Source organism: Jaculus jaculus, chromosome 2, assembly GCF_020740685.1.
Source record: "Jaculus jaculus isolate mJacJac1 chromosome 2, mJacJac1.mat.Y.cur, whole genome shotgun sequence".
Lineage (NCBI taxonomy): Eukaryota > Metazoa > Chordata > Mammalia > Rodentia > Dipodidae > Jaculus > Jaculus jaculus.
In genome coordinates, this window is record NC_059103.1 from 140003738 (window position 1) to 140022706 (window position 18969).

Consider the following 18969-nt stretch of genomic DNA (forward strand, 5'->3'; position numbering starts at 1 on the left):
TTTTAGATTATAATGTTGATGACTAGTTCATATTATTTGTATTTTATGTATTAAAGGTTTCGTTATCTTACCACTTGCTGGCATAGAATTTGGGAGGAAGCCATGACAGAGGCTCCTGCTTGTGCGCTGAGGAGTACTCATCTTTCTTCTAGAACAAAGGTCGGTGAGCTTCTTTTTTTTAATAAAAGGATAAATGTGTCCCACTTTGTAGAAGGACACAGAGCATGTATGACAACTATTCTATGCTATTGTTGTAGTACTAAAGTAGCCATATGTCGTTGTAAACAAAGGGGCAAAACTGTGTTTCAATAAAGTATGATTGACAAAAACAGGCAGCAGACTGAAGTTGGCACAAGACTCTTATTCTAGAGTAATAGTGTGGCTTATGGTTGCCCCCCTGCAATACAGACTATGCCTCCCAAGCAATTGGATGTGGCCTTAAATTCTCACCCATACCTGTCTTTCCCCACTCCCATTCCGCTGTTTAGAATGCAAACATAGGGCTGGGGAGGAGGATCAGCAGTTAAATGTGCTTGCTTGAAAAGACTGCTGGCCCAGGCCCAATTCCCGAGTATCTATGTAAACCCAAATGCACAAAGCAATGCATATGCCTGGAGTGTGTCTGCAGTGGCAAGAGGCCCAAGCACTCCCATATATCCCTTCCCCTTTCTCTATTCACAAATTAATAAATAAAATATTGTTGTAAAGAATGCAAGATTGGGGGCTGGAGAGATGGCTTAGCGGTTAAGCGCTTGCCTGTGAAGCCTAAGAACCCCGGTTCGAGGCTCGATTCCCCAGGACCCACGTTAGTCAGATGCACAAGGGGGCACATGCGTCTGGAGTTCGTTTGCAGTGGCTAGAGGTCCTGGTGCACCCATTTCCCCCCCCCTTTTACTTTCAAATAAATAAAAATAAATAAACAAACAAGCAACAAGAACAAATTGTTGTTGAGGTAGTAAAAGAAAAATGTTAAAAAAAAAAAAGAATGCATATTTGGGCTAGAGAGTTGGTTTAGCAGTTAAGGTGCTTGTCTGTGAAGCCAAAGGACCCTGGTTCAATTCCCTAATACCCATGTAAGCCAGATGCACAAGGGGGCATATGTGTCTGGAGTTCGTTTGCAGTGGCTAGAGACCCTGGTATACCCATTCTCTCTCTGCCATTCTTCTCTCTATCTCTCCCTCTCTCTGCTTGCAAATAAATAAATAAAATAAATTAAAGAATGCAACCTTAATCAGTAGATCTTCACGTTGTCTGTGGGGATAAGAATCCATGATGAGGTAGATACTGGACGTCATCAGCCCTTTCTGTCTATATCTAGAATTACATATGAGAAACAAACAACACCTATTTAGTTTAAGCTTTTGTTGGTGTGCAGCTGTAATAATTTAAGATGCAAGCAAGCAAACCAACAGTTAATGATGTAGTTCAATTTACAGAGTACCTGCCTGGCATGCCTACACCCTTACTTCAATCCCCAGCACCACATAAACCTGGCGTGGTGGTCCATGACTATAACCCCGTCTGGAGAGGTAGAGGAAGGAAGACCAAAAGTTCAAGTTTATTTGTGGCTACCTAGGGAATTAAAGGTCAGCCTGGCCTATATGAGAAACACACACACACACACACACACACACACACACACACACACACCCTGTAGTTCTATCACAGAACCATCTCTTCTTCATTTGTAGATCTCAGAATTAAATGAGGCTCTAAGATGAGTGACCTAAGCTAATAAATAGCTTGCTAATGGCATAGTAAGGCCCAGACTCTCCAGGGTTCCAATGTATGTTGTTTCCATTGCTACTGTAGACCACCCCCTGTCCTCAAACTTGGGATCCTCTTGAATCAGCCTCCCAAGTTCGGGATTAGAGGTGTGTACCACGATGCCTGCTTTCCCAGGGCTGCAGTATGTTTTCTACATTTATATAAGCCTGACACTCCCATAAATACACAGTGAAATTATAAAAGCATATTAATTTATTTATGTATTTTTTCCAACCACATAAGCTCTTGTTTTCTTTAGGAATGTTGTTCAGTTTTATTAACAAAAGAAAATATATTTATTTGTGGAAATGTGATTGATAGTTTATTCTTCCAAATGCCATTATTCTAGAAAGGAAAGCATTTTTGGACTAATTTTCCACCTAAAACTCAAAATTCCTTTCAAAAAGTGTTACATATTTTAGTCTTCAATCACAGGTACATGTCAAAAATAAATGCTGTGATTGAAAAGGTTAGATGTGCTTACATCACAGCTGGGCATGGTGACGCACTTGTAATTCCAGCACGTTGGAGGTACAGATGAGATGATTTGCAGTTCAAGGTCATCATCCTTAGCTTCACAGTGAGCTCAAGACCAGTCTAGACCCTAGTCAGTAAGCTGACTTCAACTTTAGCCAAAAATACCAGCAATGATCTAAACTCACATGAGGGAGATTTTTATAGGTCTTCTCTTTCAACTACCCATATCAATTATTTAATCCATCATTACGACATCTACGTGGAAAGATACCATACTGATAAGGAAACAGACTTTGGGAACGTGAAGTAGCTATGCAATGATTATGATGTTTGTTCAGTATATTAAGTCTAAAAAAACATGGGTTGTATTTTACATAAGCATGCTGTAAAATGGGTTGCTGTTAATTCCCATTTTATAGATAAGGAAATTCAACACATCATCGACACAATGACAACCAACATCAGAATACACATCTGTTATCAAAGCAAAGCTCTCATGCTGAAGGAAGGAATCCACTTCACTCTACAGCATTACTCCTTTTAAAACCTAAACCTAGTCCCTTAGCTCTTCCAGTTAGTTCCACTGTCTTCTAAAACAAACTCAGACCATTTACACAAAATAAGTGCTGACATTTATGAGTATATGTGTGGTGTGCATGTATGTGGGGGTACATGTAAATGCATTGAAGGTGTGTGCATATGTGTGTTGGCACAGTTGCTGACCAGTTTTGATCCATAATTTAGCCACAATACATAATACACTATTAAATATATACTCACTGGAAAACTATTGTGGTGGTCACAACACAAAAAAGTACATATGGGTCAAGGCCAAAACCTTGACTTCCAGCTATTATGAAGTATTTGTAAATGTGTACTTGTTTTGGCTATTAAAACATTTTTTTCTATCTCAAGGTAATGTTCATTAAGTCTGGTGATGCGTGTAATTTGAATACAATTGAGTATACTTCTAAATAACTTGTTTGTCATTTTATTTAGCTAGACTTTATTTTTCTTAAAAAAGAAAAGGATGGGCTGAACGGATGAGTTAGCAGTTAAAGGGCTTGTCTGCAAAGCCTAAGGACCCATGCTCAACTCTCCAGATCCCATGCAAGCCAGACGCACAAGGTGATGCAAGCTCATGATCACACGTGCACACAAGATGGTGCACGTGTATGGAGTTCAATTGCAGGAGTGGCTGGAGGCTCTGCCATGCCAATTCTCTCTTTCTTACTCTCTCTCTCTCTCTCTCTCTCTCTCTCTCTCTCATAAAAAAAAAAATACAGAAAAGGAGGGGGGAAAAGGATTTAGTGAGGAAAAGAAGTTGAAACTTTAAAAAATGAGCTAAGGAAATTGCATAATTTCATCTTTTTTACTCAAAAATAAAGAGTTGCTCATTTGCCTACAAATTGAGTATGCTTCCTAGAAACAACAGTATATACCCAGAGATAAAAAGAATACCACATTATGTACCCATTTACTTTTTTCACTTAACATGCTTTTGTGCCACTAAATTTTCCATTTCTGTGAAAAAAATATACCTGAGATCATGACTTGATAAAGAGGAACGTTTATCTGGCTCATGGTTTCAAAGGTTCCAGCCCATGGCCACGTGGCCCCGCGGGTTTCTCCTGAGGCAGCACAGTAGTCTGTCAAGGAGTGATGTGAAAAGTGCATTTTCCTCATGGTGGTCAGAAAGCGAACAAAAGAGACTGGAAGGGGCTGGAGTACCAATATCCCCTTCATGGGCACTTCCCAACTCGACCTGATTTCCTTCTGTTAGGCCTCACCTCCTGACCAGTGCTCCAGGCTGAAAACTCAGCCTTCCTTCCACACGCAGGCCTTTAGGAGACGTGCAACATACAAACCGTAGCAGTACCTAATCAACTTTTTCATCCCCCAAAGAATTTGGTATTTATATAGAATATATTTTAAATACATGCCACTAAATAATAATCTACACTCTATAGGGGGGAAAAAAAGCATGCACAATTTGTTTCTAGGACAAATGTGTACCTATATTCCTAAATGTCACTCTGATCAAACATAAACAAACATAAATGATAATCCCCTTTATTGCAAATAGAGATATGAGAACAATGTCAATACAGTGACTTGAAAAAAACTAACTGCTAGTGTGAAATCTATTGAAAAAAACTGACTGCTAGTGTGAAATCTAATGAGGCGAACAGTGACAGGTCTAAAGACTTCCACGCTCTGCTTCTGGCCAAGGGACTAGGTCACGAACAAGAAACAGAAACTGAGCCTGGCCACAAAGCAAATATCCTGAGCTCCACCTTGAGGTGGATCAGGTTACAAGGGGACACAGCTTCAACTTCTTGTGTCTAAGCATATGCTTCACCATTTAGATGCAAAGAGTAAGCTGTTCCCTGCCTGTGTGGTAATAAACATTTCCTGGCTGTGCTTAACAGCCAAGATATTCATTAGCTCTGGATGTGATTTTTATGAGTTTACAAAAAGTGCCTCTGAGAAATGAGAGATGGTGGAATGAGCTGGAAGTGAGAACAACTTGTCTCTAGTCCTAGAATGACCAGACTTGTAGGACATGAATACTTGAATGAGCACCTACTCTCTTATTTATTCACCTACAAGTCCAGAATATTCGACTCTACCCATTCCTCTCATCTCTTTCTATAATAACCCTGTGTATGTATACATGCATGCGTGTGTGTGTGTGTGGTGTGTGTAAAAGTAGAGAGTGAATCATGAGAAGAAAGAGACATTGACGGAGGGGGGAGGAGTATGAGACAGAATACACATGCGTGAAAGCAGAAGCGGGGGTATCTGAGGGGAGCTAGTGGATGGACCAGCAAGAGGGGTGGAGGGGATCGAGAGGGAAAGTAGGGAAGAAGAACGAAGTAAAATGATATGTATGTATGAGAATACCATAATGAACCCCAGTATTTTATATGCAAACTTAAACAAACTCCTGACATATATATTATAGGCAGTGTATTTATAATACATATGTCTACTGACACGTTCCAAAAGAAACAAAAAAGGGGGGTAAGCTAGTGGGAATGGCTTCTTTAGGGGGAAGGAGGGGTGTGGGGAGAACCAAGACAGAACCAAAGCTTCTCCGAATGTACTTTGCTTCATGGTTTTGATTTTCAAATTATGCAGATGCTTTATGCAATTTAAATTCAAGTTTATCTTTAAAATGTAAAAATAAGGAAATCCCTCAAAGCTGAAAATAAATAAACTCCACTGCTTATCAGACATAACCAAATACAGCCGAATTATTTCAAGTGTCACCATGACATTGCATGTTGCGGGTCCATCGTTAGCGCCTTCAGGATCGCAAGACCCACAAGAAACCTAGAAGCGCTCCACTCAGTGCTAGGCCGTGAGCGATCACAGGAGGGCTGCGGAGAAAATCTATGGCACAGGCCGGGTGTGGTGGCGCACACCTTTGATGCCAGCCCGGGAGGCAGAGGTGGGAGGATCGCTGTGAGTTTGTGGCTAGCCTGAGACCACATAGTGAATTTCAAGTCAGCCTGGGCTAGAGGAGACCCTACCTCAAAAAAACAAACAAAAAAGAAGCAAAATAAAAGTATTACACACACATGCAAGTGTGCATGTACACACACTTGGATAAAGTGTGTTAAAGTTATTGGGGAAAACAATTTCAACACTGAAGGAAAGAGATTATAACATCAAAGATACTTAAATATCAATATAAACATTATTTCTTTTGTTGTTGTTATTTTTTGTTTTTTGAGGTAGGGTCTCACTCTAGCACACGCTGACCTGGAATTCACTAGGTAGTCTCAGTCTCGAACTCATAGCAATCCACTTACCTTGGCCTCCCAAGTGCTGGGCTGTACCACCATGCCTAGCCAATATAAATATTATTTATTATTAAAAAACAAAACAAAGAATTAATACCAACCTTGTAGCATTGAGCAAACCACCTGTCCAGATGGTGGTTTCTGAATGCTATATTCTCTAAAAGAAACCAAGGCTCCTAAAAATATTTAACTGATCCCAGGTTTGAACAGGACATATGTGAGCATATGACATATATGCTAACTGGAAGAGATGCTTAGTGGCCAAACCCTGAACAACTGGAGCCTCAGAGACAATAATGGCTGCAGTGTGTTTACAACACATTAAGCTACAAGTTTACTTAGCCATGTTCTTTGAAACCTGCTGCTACAATAAAAGTTTCAACTCCAAAGTAAAGAAAGAGAAGGTAAATATTAGTAAATAACATTTATACAAAGTAAATATTCATCATTTGGGAAGTTGGCCCATATGAGGCTGGGCATTTGATGAAATAACTTAGAGCAGTTCAAAGAGAAAGAGGAGCCATTCATAATCCAACTTTAAGCATGAACAGCCCTTTACAACATCTCCTTGCTGTCTCCTGCCCTAGAAGGTTTCTGCTGCTTTGCTCTCCTATGGTCAAGATTAAAATAACCTCTAGAGGGCTGGAGAGATGGCTTAGCAGTTAAGCACTTGCCTGTGAAGCCTAAGGACCCTGGTTCAAGGCTTGATTCCCCAGGACCCATGTAGCCAGATGCACAAGGGGGCGCACGCGTCTGGAGTTCATTAGCAGTGGCTGGAAGCTCTGGCGCGCCCATTCTCTCTCTCTCTCTGTCTGTCTCTTTCTCTCTTTGTCACACTCAAATAAATAAAAATGAACAAAAAAATTAAAAAAAAAAAGATTAACCTGGACTACAAGAGAAGTGTTCTAGTTGGTTTAAAATAACCCCTAGAATGCAGGAAGCTCTGAGTTTAATACCCAGCACTGAAAAAAAAAAAAAGTCCTTGTTCAGAAAGTTAATTTGTAGGTTAGAGAGATAGCTCGATGAATAATTGTACTTACTTGCAAAGCCTGATGGCCTGGGTTCAACTCCCCAGTATCCACATAAAGTCAGATGCACAAAGTGGCACATACATCTCGAGTTCATTTGTAGTAGCAAGAGGCCCTAATGCACCTATTCTCTCTCTCTCTCTCTCTCTCTCTCTCTCTCTCTCTCTCTCTCTCAAATAAATAAATAAATAAATACATAAGTAAATATATAAAAAATAAATTTGCATCCATTACTTTCTGCTTGGCCAACAGGTAAGATTTTTAAAACATGCCTTCAAAAGTTGAACAACATGGCACATGCCTATAAGTAATTAATCTCAATACTGAGGAAGGAGGATTGCCACAAGTTTAAGGCCAGCCCAGACTACATTGATAACAGCAGCTATACAAGGCTATATAGTGTGACTCTTCCTCAGAAACTCAAAAAACAAAACAAAAAAAAAAAAAAGAAAGAAAGAGGGCTGGAGAGATGGCTTAGCGGTTGAGCGCTTGCCTGTGAAGCCTAAGGACCCCGGTTCGAGGCTCGGTTCCCCAGGTCCCACGTTAGCCAGATGCACAAGGGGGCGCACGCGTCTGGAGTTCGTTTGCAGAGGCTGGAAGCCCTGGCGCGCCCACTCTCTCTCTCTCCCTCTATCTGTCTTTCTCTCTGTGTCTGTCGCTCTCCAATAAATAAATTTTAAAAAAAAAGAAAGAAAGAAAGAAAGAAAGAAAGAAAGGAAGGAAGGAAGGAAGGAAGGAAGGAAGGAAGGAAGGAAGGAAGGAAGGAAGGAAGGAAGGAAGGAAGGAGAATCCTTCAAGTGATCACTCTAAACAAGACTAGTACAGTTTGTGTAAAATCTGAAGATGAAATAAGATCTTCTAATGGGAATTTAAATGTAATAAGGCGGCAGAACAGAAATGGAAGAGAAACCAAGCTTTGCTGGGAACATCTGTATATCAAATCATGAAGCTTGAACGATCTCACTCACCTGTTTTCAGTAGCCCTGGAGAATGGGCCATCTTACAAATGAGAACTAAGACACTGAGACCTGGGAAGCAGAGGGGTCTGTGGGTGGTCCAGGGCTGTGTGCACCAAGGAAAGCAGACACTATTGCCCTGGTCACAACCGAAGTGTGTGGGATGTGACATTACCGCCCATGCCAGAGTGATGAATCAGTTAATAACTAGTCCCCTTGGAGGAAAGCAATATAACTGTGTGGAGAATATGCAGGAGAGGGTTCGGTATACAAAATGTTCGGTTGTCTTGGAAAAATAATTACTCAATCTAAGATTTTAGAGCAGAAAGAAATTGCAGCGTTTATTCCCGTCCAAGTTAATGTTTTCAAGAGCAGGAAATACAGCTAGAGTGGGCTTGGGAGAGTCTGAAGTCACAGGTGTATTAGTGTGATGGAGGCAAAGTCGCCTGTGGATGACCATGTCCCCAGGAGTGTGGGCGTGGGGACGTAAGCGGGCCTGGAGTCACCTAAGCTATTCTACTCAACCAGGAAAGTGGCTTTAGTCTCCCAGGGAAGAATTACAGCGTTTGATATGGACTAGATCTCAATGTTCCCCAAAGACACACGTGTTGAAGACCCAGTCTGTGGTGCTCCTAGGAGGTGGTGGCAGCTGTCAAACATGGGGCGTAGTGGAAGGAAGCTGGGACATTGGGTGTGTGCTTCTGCAAGGAAAACTGAGACTCTATCCCCTCCTGTTTCTGTCTTTACTTTGGGGCCACCGTGAGTGAATGGGCTTTGTGACATCGCGTGTTCTCACCCCAGCCTGTCACATGTGAGGCCACACCACAGGCCAAAGCGTCTGAAACCGGAGGCCACAATAACCGTCTCCTCCTTCCAAGTTAAGCACGTCAGCTGTTTTGCAGCAGAAATGAAAAACCAACTACCTTAAAGTAGTTTTGTGATCATGAGTCTGATGAATTTGTGTATAGCTTGCACCAGTGTGCTAGTTCTGAGTATTGATAGCAATGAACCCAGTCACCCCAAGATTTCTGTAGAGCTCTACTGTTGAGAATCCAGGAAGCCAGCAAAGTCAAGAGGATAGGAAGATCACCGTGAGTTCAAGGCAACCCTGAGATAACACAGTGAATTCCAGGTCAGCCTGGGCTAGAGTGAAACCCCACCTCCAAAAATCAAAAACAGGGCTGGAGAGGATGGCTTAGCGGTTAAGCACTTGCCTGTGAAGCCTAAGAACCCCGGTTCCAGACTCGATTCCCCAGGACCCATGTTAGCCAGATGCATAAGGGGGCCCACGTGTCTGGAGTTCGTTTGCAAGGCCCTGGAGCTCCCATTCTCTCTTTCTATCTGCCTCTTTCTCTCTCTCTCTCTCCCCCCCGCACCATCCATTGCTTTCAAATAAATAAATAAAAATAAACAAAAAATTTAAAAAAAATTAAGTACTTAAAAATTTAACAACTCTTTAAAAATATAAAGTACTCTAGCCAAGACAGCATTCTGGACTCTGTGGTCCCCAAGTGTTCCACGCAGAAGTTCATGGAAGAGAAAAAGTGGCAATAGTAGAAGGCTGCCTCTGGCTATGCAGCAGCCAACAAAAGGGGAACCAAGGGAAGTGGGGCGGAAAGCAAATTAAAATGTTATGACATGCTTATGAAAATGCCATAATGAACCCCATTGTTGTGTGTGCTAACTTAAAAATTATTGGTATTTTAAAGATTTACTTTACTTATTTTAGATAATGAGAGACAGAAGGAGATAGAGATAGAGATAGAGATAGAGATAGAGATAGAGAGAGAGAGAGAGAGAGAGAGAGAATGGATGCACTACCATAAATGAACCCCAGATGCATGTGCCACCATGTGCATCTGGCCTATGTGGGTTCTGGGGAGTCGAACCTAGGTCCTTAGGCTTCGCAGGCAAGTGTCTTAATCACTGAGCCACTCATTCTCTCTGCCTGTCTCTCCTCTTAGCCTCTCTCTGCTTGCAAATGAATAAATAAGATATATAAAAAGGAAATGATTGCTTACATTCCTGTAGCATGACTTATATTCAATTTATATTACTGAGCCACTTGAGGCTAGTAGAGCAAACACCGTGACTCATTTGATCCCTCAACAACACGGACACATGGAGAGACGGGGGAGAGTATCCTCATTGTACAATTCCAGAGGCTAAGTGGCTGGCCCAAAGTCACACAGCTAGAAACCAGTGGTGACAGGACTCAAGGCCACTCTGGCCAACTAGTATTTCATGTTTTTTTTCCCATCATTATATATTTTTCCTAAATATCGACTTCATATTTAATTTCAACCAATAGGTGTGACCCAACAGGCTTAGCCAAAAGACGGTAGTGTGTGCGGAGTGCATTGTGACTCAAGTGGGCTGTTGGATAGACACACATGGGACGGATAGGGAGTACGTTACCTGCGGTACCGAAAAATGCCCCACTGGATGCCATTGCCACCACTTCTGTGAGAGCACAGGATACTATGATGTGTCTAAGCTGCTGCAAATGAACTCCAGATGCATGTGCCACTTTGTGCATCTGGCTCTACATGGGCACTGACTGAGGAATTGAACCTGGGACATTAGGCTTTTCAGGCAAGTGCCCTAGGTACTGAGCCATCTCTTCAGCGACCCTCCCCCCGGCAAAATGCTTTTTGTTTATTTATTGGTTATTTATTTGAGAGAATGTGTGAGAGAGAAAGAGGCATACCAGGGCCTCTAGCCACTGCAAATACACTGGATGCATGCACTACTTTATGCATCTGGCTTTACGTGGGTATCTGGAAAATCAAATTTGGGTCCTCAGTTTTTGCAGGCAAGTGTCTTCACTGCTGAGCCATCTCTCCAGCACCTAATTACTTACTTTTAATTGATATAAATTATATATGAGGTACAATGTAATGTTATGTCACATGTATGCACTGTAGAGTGGTTAAATAAAAGACCATCCATCACCTCACATGATCGTTATGCAATGAGAACATTTACTATTTGCTCTTGGCAATATTTAAGTACACATTAAATATTAACCATAATTACCATTCTATACAGAAGCCTTCCTCAGCATCCTTCTGTAACTTGTTTCAGAAGCTTTCTTTCTTCCTATCAGATCTGTAAGCAATAAAGCCCTGGTTTGAGTCTTTATGTCTCCCCAAGCTCACCAAAGCATAGCACCTTGTAGAGAGATGGCAGTCAATGAAAATATAAAGCAGCCAGTGTTCAGAGGCCCATCTGCTGGCATATGATTAGGATAACTTTTCTACTTCATAACACAAGAAATTACTATGGATGGTTGAGATGGTAATCAAAATAATTTTCCAAAAACAAGTGATGATGCTGGTGTATATCTCCGTAGTACCTAACATACACGAGGTACTAGGTTCAATAAATACACAACAATGAAAAGACAACTTGAACTCATCAACCTTGTTACTGAAGAAATTAAAGGCTCTTGCCTAAAAAGCCTAATGACTCAGTTTCGATTCCCCAGTACCCATGTAAAGCCAGATGCACAAGTGGTACATGCATCTGTAGTTCATTTGGAGAGCTGAAGGCCCTGGAGCACCCTTTCTCTCTCTCCTTGCTTGCATATAAATAGATAAAAGTATTCTTTTTGAAAAAAGAAATAAAACCTGGGTAGGAGCTTGGCCAGTGAAGTGCTTGCCTTGCAAACATGAGGACTTGGGTTTGATCTTCCGAGCCCATGTAACAATTCTGGCTGTTATACATGCATGAAGGCCCGAGAGAGTTTGCTGCTCAAGTACCCATGAAAAAAGCTTGGAGCAGACACAGGGGATTGCTGGGCTGGCTAGTCAGCCAGTTTGACTGAAAATAGCAGCTGGGCGCTCAGTGAGAGACTGTCTCAAGGGTATAAAGTGGAAGATCAATAAATAATACCCAACATTCTCCCCTGGCCCCTGTACACACAGACATACATCACACACACACACACACACACACACACAATCATATCATGCATGCACACAGTGCCAGCTGTCAAGGCACGAGCCTGTAATCCCAGTACTGGGGAGGCAGGGACAAGAGGAACCCTGGGGATCACTGGGCAGCCAATCTAGTCTAATGGGTGAGCTCCAGGCTGATGAGAGACACCTCGAAGGAGGTGGATGATAATCTGGATGATGACACCTGGTGCTGTCCTCTGGCCTCCACGTGCACACATGCATACATGTACACACATGTGCATGAGTATGCACACATATTTAAAAAATTAAAAATATTTAAAATCATTTTTTTCAGAAAAGTTTAAGTCTCCATTTCACTCTACATGTATGCAAAATGGATTCAGAAAACAAAAATTTATTAAAGTAAGTCCTTAAAAATTAAATGTATGTTTAGAGAGCAAGAAGGAATTGGTTGATGAAAATGTAAAACAAAGAGGAATTTTTAAAAAATGATCATCCTTTGAAAATCTTACTATAATTTAACAGGGCACTCTCTGTTCTTCATCAAACTAACTGCCTATCTCTTAACTACCATTACTTCTTGTCTATGACTCAAATAATAATAGCAAGAATAAATGTAGGAGCCCCTTAGAGAACGGCATTGCATCAACTGCTCTGGCCATGATTTTAAAAGGGAAAACTGCTGATTAAAACCCAGAAGGTGTTTGATGATCTTGCTCCTCTTAGTGCAGTTGTATCATGGAAAACATAGCCTCCATGGACGAGCCTTACCCAACCTGTGTGCCCTGACCAAGAGCTCCACCATGCCCCTGGAAATACTTGGGAAAACCTGAGGTCCCAATGAACTCTTTACTCCATTCTTCAAGGAATTGCCTAGCCAGTTTCTGGCCCTACCTGTGATTAAGAAATGGCCTGGGGGTTGGAGAGATGGTTCAGAGGTTAAGGCACTTCCCCGAGAACCCTAAGGATCCAGATTCAATTCCCCAGTACTCCAGCCAGCTAGATGCACATGGTGACGCATATGCCATCTGGACTTTGTTCACAGTGGCTTAGAGGCCCTGGTGCACCCTTTCTCTCCCTCCTCCCTTCTTTCTCTGTCTCTTTTTCTCTTGCTCTCTCTCTCAAATAAATAAATAAAAATAAAAAAAATTATAAGGAAATAGCCTGGACTGGAAAGACGACTCAGTAATTTATTTAGCGCGTGCTATGCAAGCCCGAGGGACTGAGACTGCTCAAGATCAATTCCCCAGATCCCATGTAAGAAGTTGGATGTAGCCATAAATGTCTGTAGCCCTAGTTTGTGTGTGGCAGGGAAGAGAGCCGGGGGCAAGTAGAGATGAGAATCACCGGCTGAGACATGCTGATTGGACAAAGAGTCAACACTGGGTTGAGAGTGATCCCAACTCAAGGAAGTACATAGATAAGCAATAGAGAAGATCGCCCAACGTTCTCCTCTGGCCTCCACACATGCTCATATGCCACACATAACACACCTTGCCACACATACTCTACATGTACAGAGAGAGAGACAGAGAGAGCGAGAGAGAGTGAGACTATGTATTCAGTACCCTTCAGCTCTTACAACACAACTCATTGGGAGCCATATGGGAAGGGAGGACCTCAACAACTACGTGCCCTACTGCCTCTGGAACAGAAGCCCCCAGGAAGACTATTGGTCCATGGGAAAGACGCCTTTAACAAGACTGGATTTCCGGAGCCGGGGAAGATTGCTCAGTGGTTGAAGGCTCTCACTTGCAAAGCCTGCTCGCCTGGCGTTAACCCCCAGATACAAGCTTACCCAGGTTTAATTCTCCAGCCACCCACACAGAGTAGGATGCAAAGAGTGGGGCACAGGCATCTGGCGTTCTGCTTGCAGTGGCAAAAGACCCTGGTGTACCCATAAACACGCACATGTGCAAATTGATAAGTAATAATAAATGTTTCCAACCTAGAAAGATTGGATTGCTGCTGGGTGGGATGGTGCACACTTGTAATCCCAGAACTCAGGAGGTTGAGGCAGGAGGATCATGAGTTTGAGGCCAGCCTGGGCAAGGGAGACCCTGTATCAAAATAAATATAATAGAAGTGAGTCCATGTCAAATAACTAATAAATAAACAGAAGCTGGGAACATGACTCGGTCAGTACAAAGCTTGTCTCACAAGCTTGAGGACGTGAGTTCGCTCTCTAGGACTGGCCTGGCATGGTGCCCTGTGTCTATACTCCAAACGCTGGCTAGGTGGAGACAGGCAGATCCCTGGGGCTCACTAGGCAGCCAGCCTGGCATACTTGGTGAGTCCCATGCTATCGAGGGACCCTGTCTTCAAAAAAGGCAGACAGAACCAGAGAGGTACAACACCCGAGGTTGTCCTCTGGTTTCCAGATGCACTTACACACACAAACAGGCACACAGGCACAAAAATCAATGAATAAAAGTGATATCTTGTCACAGTAAATAAACAGTTGAGTTTCATGGCTAAATAAATCTAGAAAAGACTATGGTGTTAGACTCCTTCTGTGAATCTCCCAATGACTACTGACCTATTCAGGGTGATTAAAACAAACAAACAACAACAACAACAAAAACCCAAGCCAGGTGTGGTGGTACACACCTTTAGACCCAGCATTCAGGAGGAAGAGGTAAGAGAATCACCATGAACTTGAAACTACCCTGAGACTACATAATGAATTCCAGGTCAGCCAGGGCTACAGTGAGCCCCTATCTTGGGGTGAGGAGGGGGAAGATCTGTAGTAAAGGACACTTGCATGTTCCATTATCATGGGAAGTCCCAACTTCATCGTTATATGAATATCTTTCTACTATTCTACCCTTAATGGCTCTGTGGCTTTGGGTCTACTTGCTAGGCAACTCTTTATTTCACCCTGTCTGCAAGTCATTGCTCAGCAAGTTGGCAGTGGAGGAATTAAACTAGGAATGGGAAGCTTCAATTTTCTGCCAACCAAACTGTAAAATAATCTGGAAACTTTACATTAATACAGGAAAACATCTGTTAAGCAAAGACAGAGAAAAACATTTTAAGTAATATTTATAATGGCCCGCAGCCATATATCATTTGTAAAACCATTTGTAACCATGGACCAATAACCCAATTTTATGTTACTCTATGTACAAGATGAAACAAAAATAGTAATTGCCTAGATATTAGGAATCAACTTCTTTTTCTTCAGTTTTATAACTTTTTCTGCTTATTCTGAGACAAGTCAAGTGTACTGAGTTTGAATGTGAAATTGGAAATGGAAGACCAGACTAGGAGAAAACTTATCATTAATCAACAGTGTTAACTTATACTTTATTTATATCAATAAATTGAGCCTTTAAAAATAGAGTCATTGGCTATCTTTAATATAATTAAGGAGATATTTAGAATATTACATGGTATAGTACAATGAAAATTCCCCTGATATCTTAGAATTAATGTTCCCCATTTCTAGATATCATGTCTATTATGAGATAAAATTTCTCTTTCAGTTCTAAGTACTAGAAGGACATTTGTAAAAAAAAAAAAAAAAAAAAAAAATCTTCTAAAACTCAGTTCAGCCAGAAATAAAACATCTAAAACAAAGCTAATAAAATTTCTTTTTAATTCAAGTACCTCCTGTAACTCAATTAAAATCTTTCAAGTTTATGAACAGAAAAATCCTGGTACTATGAAACTGATCTATATTTCATATGACTAATAATTTTAACTTATTACTTTAAGATTTATATTAACTCATAAAACGATCTTGTCAAACTTATTTGGAATGTCACGGCTTATATAATTTTTAACTGAGAACCACGGAAAATAAATCTACAAAGTTCTCTCATTTCAAAACAGTCGACAGCTATGTCACATGGCAATACAGTCAATCAAAGAAAATACATTCCAGCATGTCCTACAGTCTGGGGAAGCCAAGAGCTGACAATGAGCTTGCTTCACACTTCGATGTTAGACTGAACTTGTCTTCACTCACTGCATTTCAGGTTAGTGGACTAAATGCCCGTGTTTGGAAGTAGCCCTAGAGGCAGCGCCTTACCAGTGTAGATGCTGGCACTGGAAGCTGGGATACCAAACTGTGACTCGATGAACTTGGGAATGAAGGTAATGAAAGCAGTTACAATGGCACTCTCAGCTGTGTATGACAAACTCACAAAAAGGAATGTCATGTTGCTTAAGATCCTGACAGCTGCTCTTGGTAGGTCTACAAAATGACAAAAATGACAAATGAATGTTATAAACAATGGATGGGAAAACAAAATAAAACTGAATTGTTTTTGAAATGAGCTGAAAATAGCCATTCAGCAATATTTGCCACAAGGAAGTAACAACAGAAAGATCTGATGACAATTAGAAGCATTTCTTAAGGGTTGGGTTTGGTTTTATTTTTTTAAATTTTCCACCAGGACAAGGAAGAAAACTTATCTAAAAACAGACTCAGACACAAACAACCTTATAAACAATATCCAACCTATGGCTTCTCGTCCAAAAACTGTTTCAAATAAATTCTCTGTGTTTTCATTGATCAGAACAGTTTTTCTGTTAAGACCCTGAAGTCTATTAACTGTGTAAAGAGGCTTGTAGTCCAATGCTAAATTACAGTTTCCAATTCGCCCAGCTGCCAATCTCCTGAAAAGAGGCATGTCTGAGCTGTCACGTCTGCAACCTCACACTGCAGATGTCCACAGGAGACGAACAGACAGATGATGCTAGACATCTGATCACCCAGCCTCATTTTTGAAACAGGAAATAGTCACAGCTAGAGAAGCTACAAGGAGCAAGGCTGTCTGGACAGGCACTTCCACTTACTCTGGACTAGAGAACGAAGAGGAACCATCTCCCTATGGGAAAGAGAGCCCAGAGATGGGGGCTCAGCATCTGCTAAGCAGCTCCTTGTGGAAGAAAGGTTTCTGCCTTAACTCTGCACATTTGCTTCACAGAGCTTGCTACAGATATGTGTGCAAGTATTTTGAATGAATATCGTTAATAGTACAGAAACTGGGAAAACCCTGAATGGCCATCAATGAGAAAACGTAAATTATGGTACAACCATGTAATAGAATACTACGTGGCCATTACAAATGAAACAGAAGGCTGGAGAGATGGTTCAGCGGTTAAGGTGCTTGCCTGCAAAGCCTAATGACCTGGGCTTGATTCCCCAGTACCCACATAAGCCAGATGCATAGAGTGGTGCATGCATCTGGAGTTTTTTGCAATGGCTTAGAGGCCCTGGTGAGCCCATTCTCTCTCTCTCTCTCTCTTTCTCTCTCTCTCTCTTTACTAACAAATAAATGAATAAAATATTTGATTTAAAAAGAACAGAGCTGTGTGTACTAGCATAAAAGAATAACAATAAATAATTTTATTAACAAATAAAGCAAACCACAGAAATACACATGCATATGCAAATGTAGTTATTTTTAGTAAAAATAAAACAAGCTTAAACACTGCATTTATAGGTGGTCAAGTGAATACTTCTCAATACATTTTTATACCAATCTCTTAAGAGCTTGAGCTGTATGAATATGACTAAGAGTGAGGAAGGAATAAGAGGAAAATTAAGTTTTTATATTTTGCGTGTTATAGTGTAAACGAATGCACATTCATGTACTACTTGCATGTTTCCATGAGGAAGGTAAGCAGCATGTTCATGATATCTGTCGTAGAGGAGATTTATGTCTTATGCTACACCACAATCAAGTCATCGCATTAAGGTTAACCAGAAACTTTTATAGGCACTATAATCCACAGCCTCTATCTAGTTCACCAGATCTAAAACTATTTGGAATATTTCAAAATTTAGTTAAATTTAATACATCCTATGTCTCAATTTGATTTTATAAAGCCTAACATTTTAAGAGAAAAATTAAGCACACTTTATTTGTAACATGGATAAACATCTCAGCAAAAACATAATCAAGGATTTCATTAATTTTTTCTTATAAGCATTAAATTAAAATGTCATATCCAAAGTTTTAAAGTTGTTTCAAACTTGAAACTATCAGCATGCAAAGTCTCAAATGAAGTATATCTGGTACATTAAAAGCTGAAGTGGCCGGGCGTGGTGGTACACGCCTTTAATCCCAGCCCTTGGGAGGCAGAGGTAGGAGAATCACTATGAGTTTGAGGCCATCCTGAGACTACATAGTGAATTCCAGGTCAGCCTGAGCTAGAGTGAACCTCTACCTTGAAAAACCAAAAAAAAAAAAAAAAAGAAAGAAAGAAAGAAAGAAAACCCAAATATATATATATATATATATATATATTCTAGGGCAGAAGAGATGACTTAGCAGTTAATGCCCTTGCCTGCAAAGCCTAAGGACTCATATTCAACTCTCCAGATCCCATATAAGCCATCCTGAGATTACATAGTGAGTTCTAGGTCAGCCTGGGCTAGTATGAAACCCTACCTCGAAAAACCAAAAATTAAAAAAAAAAAAAAAGCTGAAGTGTTGAATCTAAAACATCTTATAGAAATATAAAAATTTACAATGTATGATGACAATAGTTGTATCATATGATTTTTTTTTTTTTTTTTTTGGCTTTTCAAAATAGGATCTCACTCTAGCCCAGGTCATCTGAATATTTTAAGTCAATGGTTTTTCTTTCCAAGTCACTTTTTTTTTTTTTTAATGATGAAACAGACTTCTAGTTTCAAAGTTGAGGGAAAATGTATTTACTGACTTTTCCTATCTTAGGAAACCAGAATCGGCTACTATTTAAGAATTCACAAAATGCAGAGTCAGGCATGATGGCGCACACCTTTAATCCCAGCACTCAGGAGACAGAAGAAGGAGGCATGCCATGAGTTTAAGGCCACCCTGAGACTACATAGTGAATTCCAGGTCAGCCTGGGCTGCAGCGAAAACCCTACCTTGAAAAAAAAAAAAGAATTTACAAAATACAGACTGTCATCATCTCTTAGTGAGCTTCCTTTTTCCTTCACCCTCTACATCCATAGGCTGAGGCTGAGCTTTCTCCCACAGCTCCTGCAGGAGCTGAGAATCAG

General features: G+C 40.9%; 1 protein-coding gene across 2 annotated transcripts in view; it reads right to left on the reverse strand.

Moving 5' to 3' along the window:
• Slco5a1 (solute carrier organic anion transporter family member 5A1) overlaps positions 1 to 18969 on the reverse strand; it is a 172517-nt gene that overhangs the window by 51822 nt on the left and 101726 nt on the right. The window contains exon 4 of one of the 2 annotated variants that reach the window (XM_004653299.2): positions 16000 to 16164. The exons of the other annotated variant lie outside the window; for it this stretch is intronic. Coding sequence (XP_004653356.2) covers positions 16000 to 16164 — 165 coding nt within the window. The remainder of the gene's footprint in view (positions 1 to 15999; positions 16165 to 18969) is intronic. 2 annotated transcript variants of the gene reach the window in all.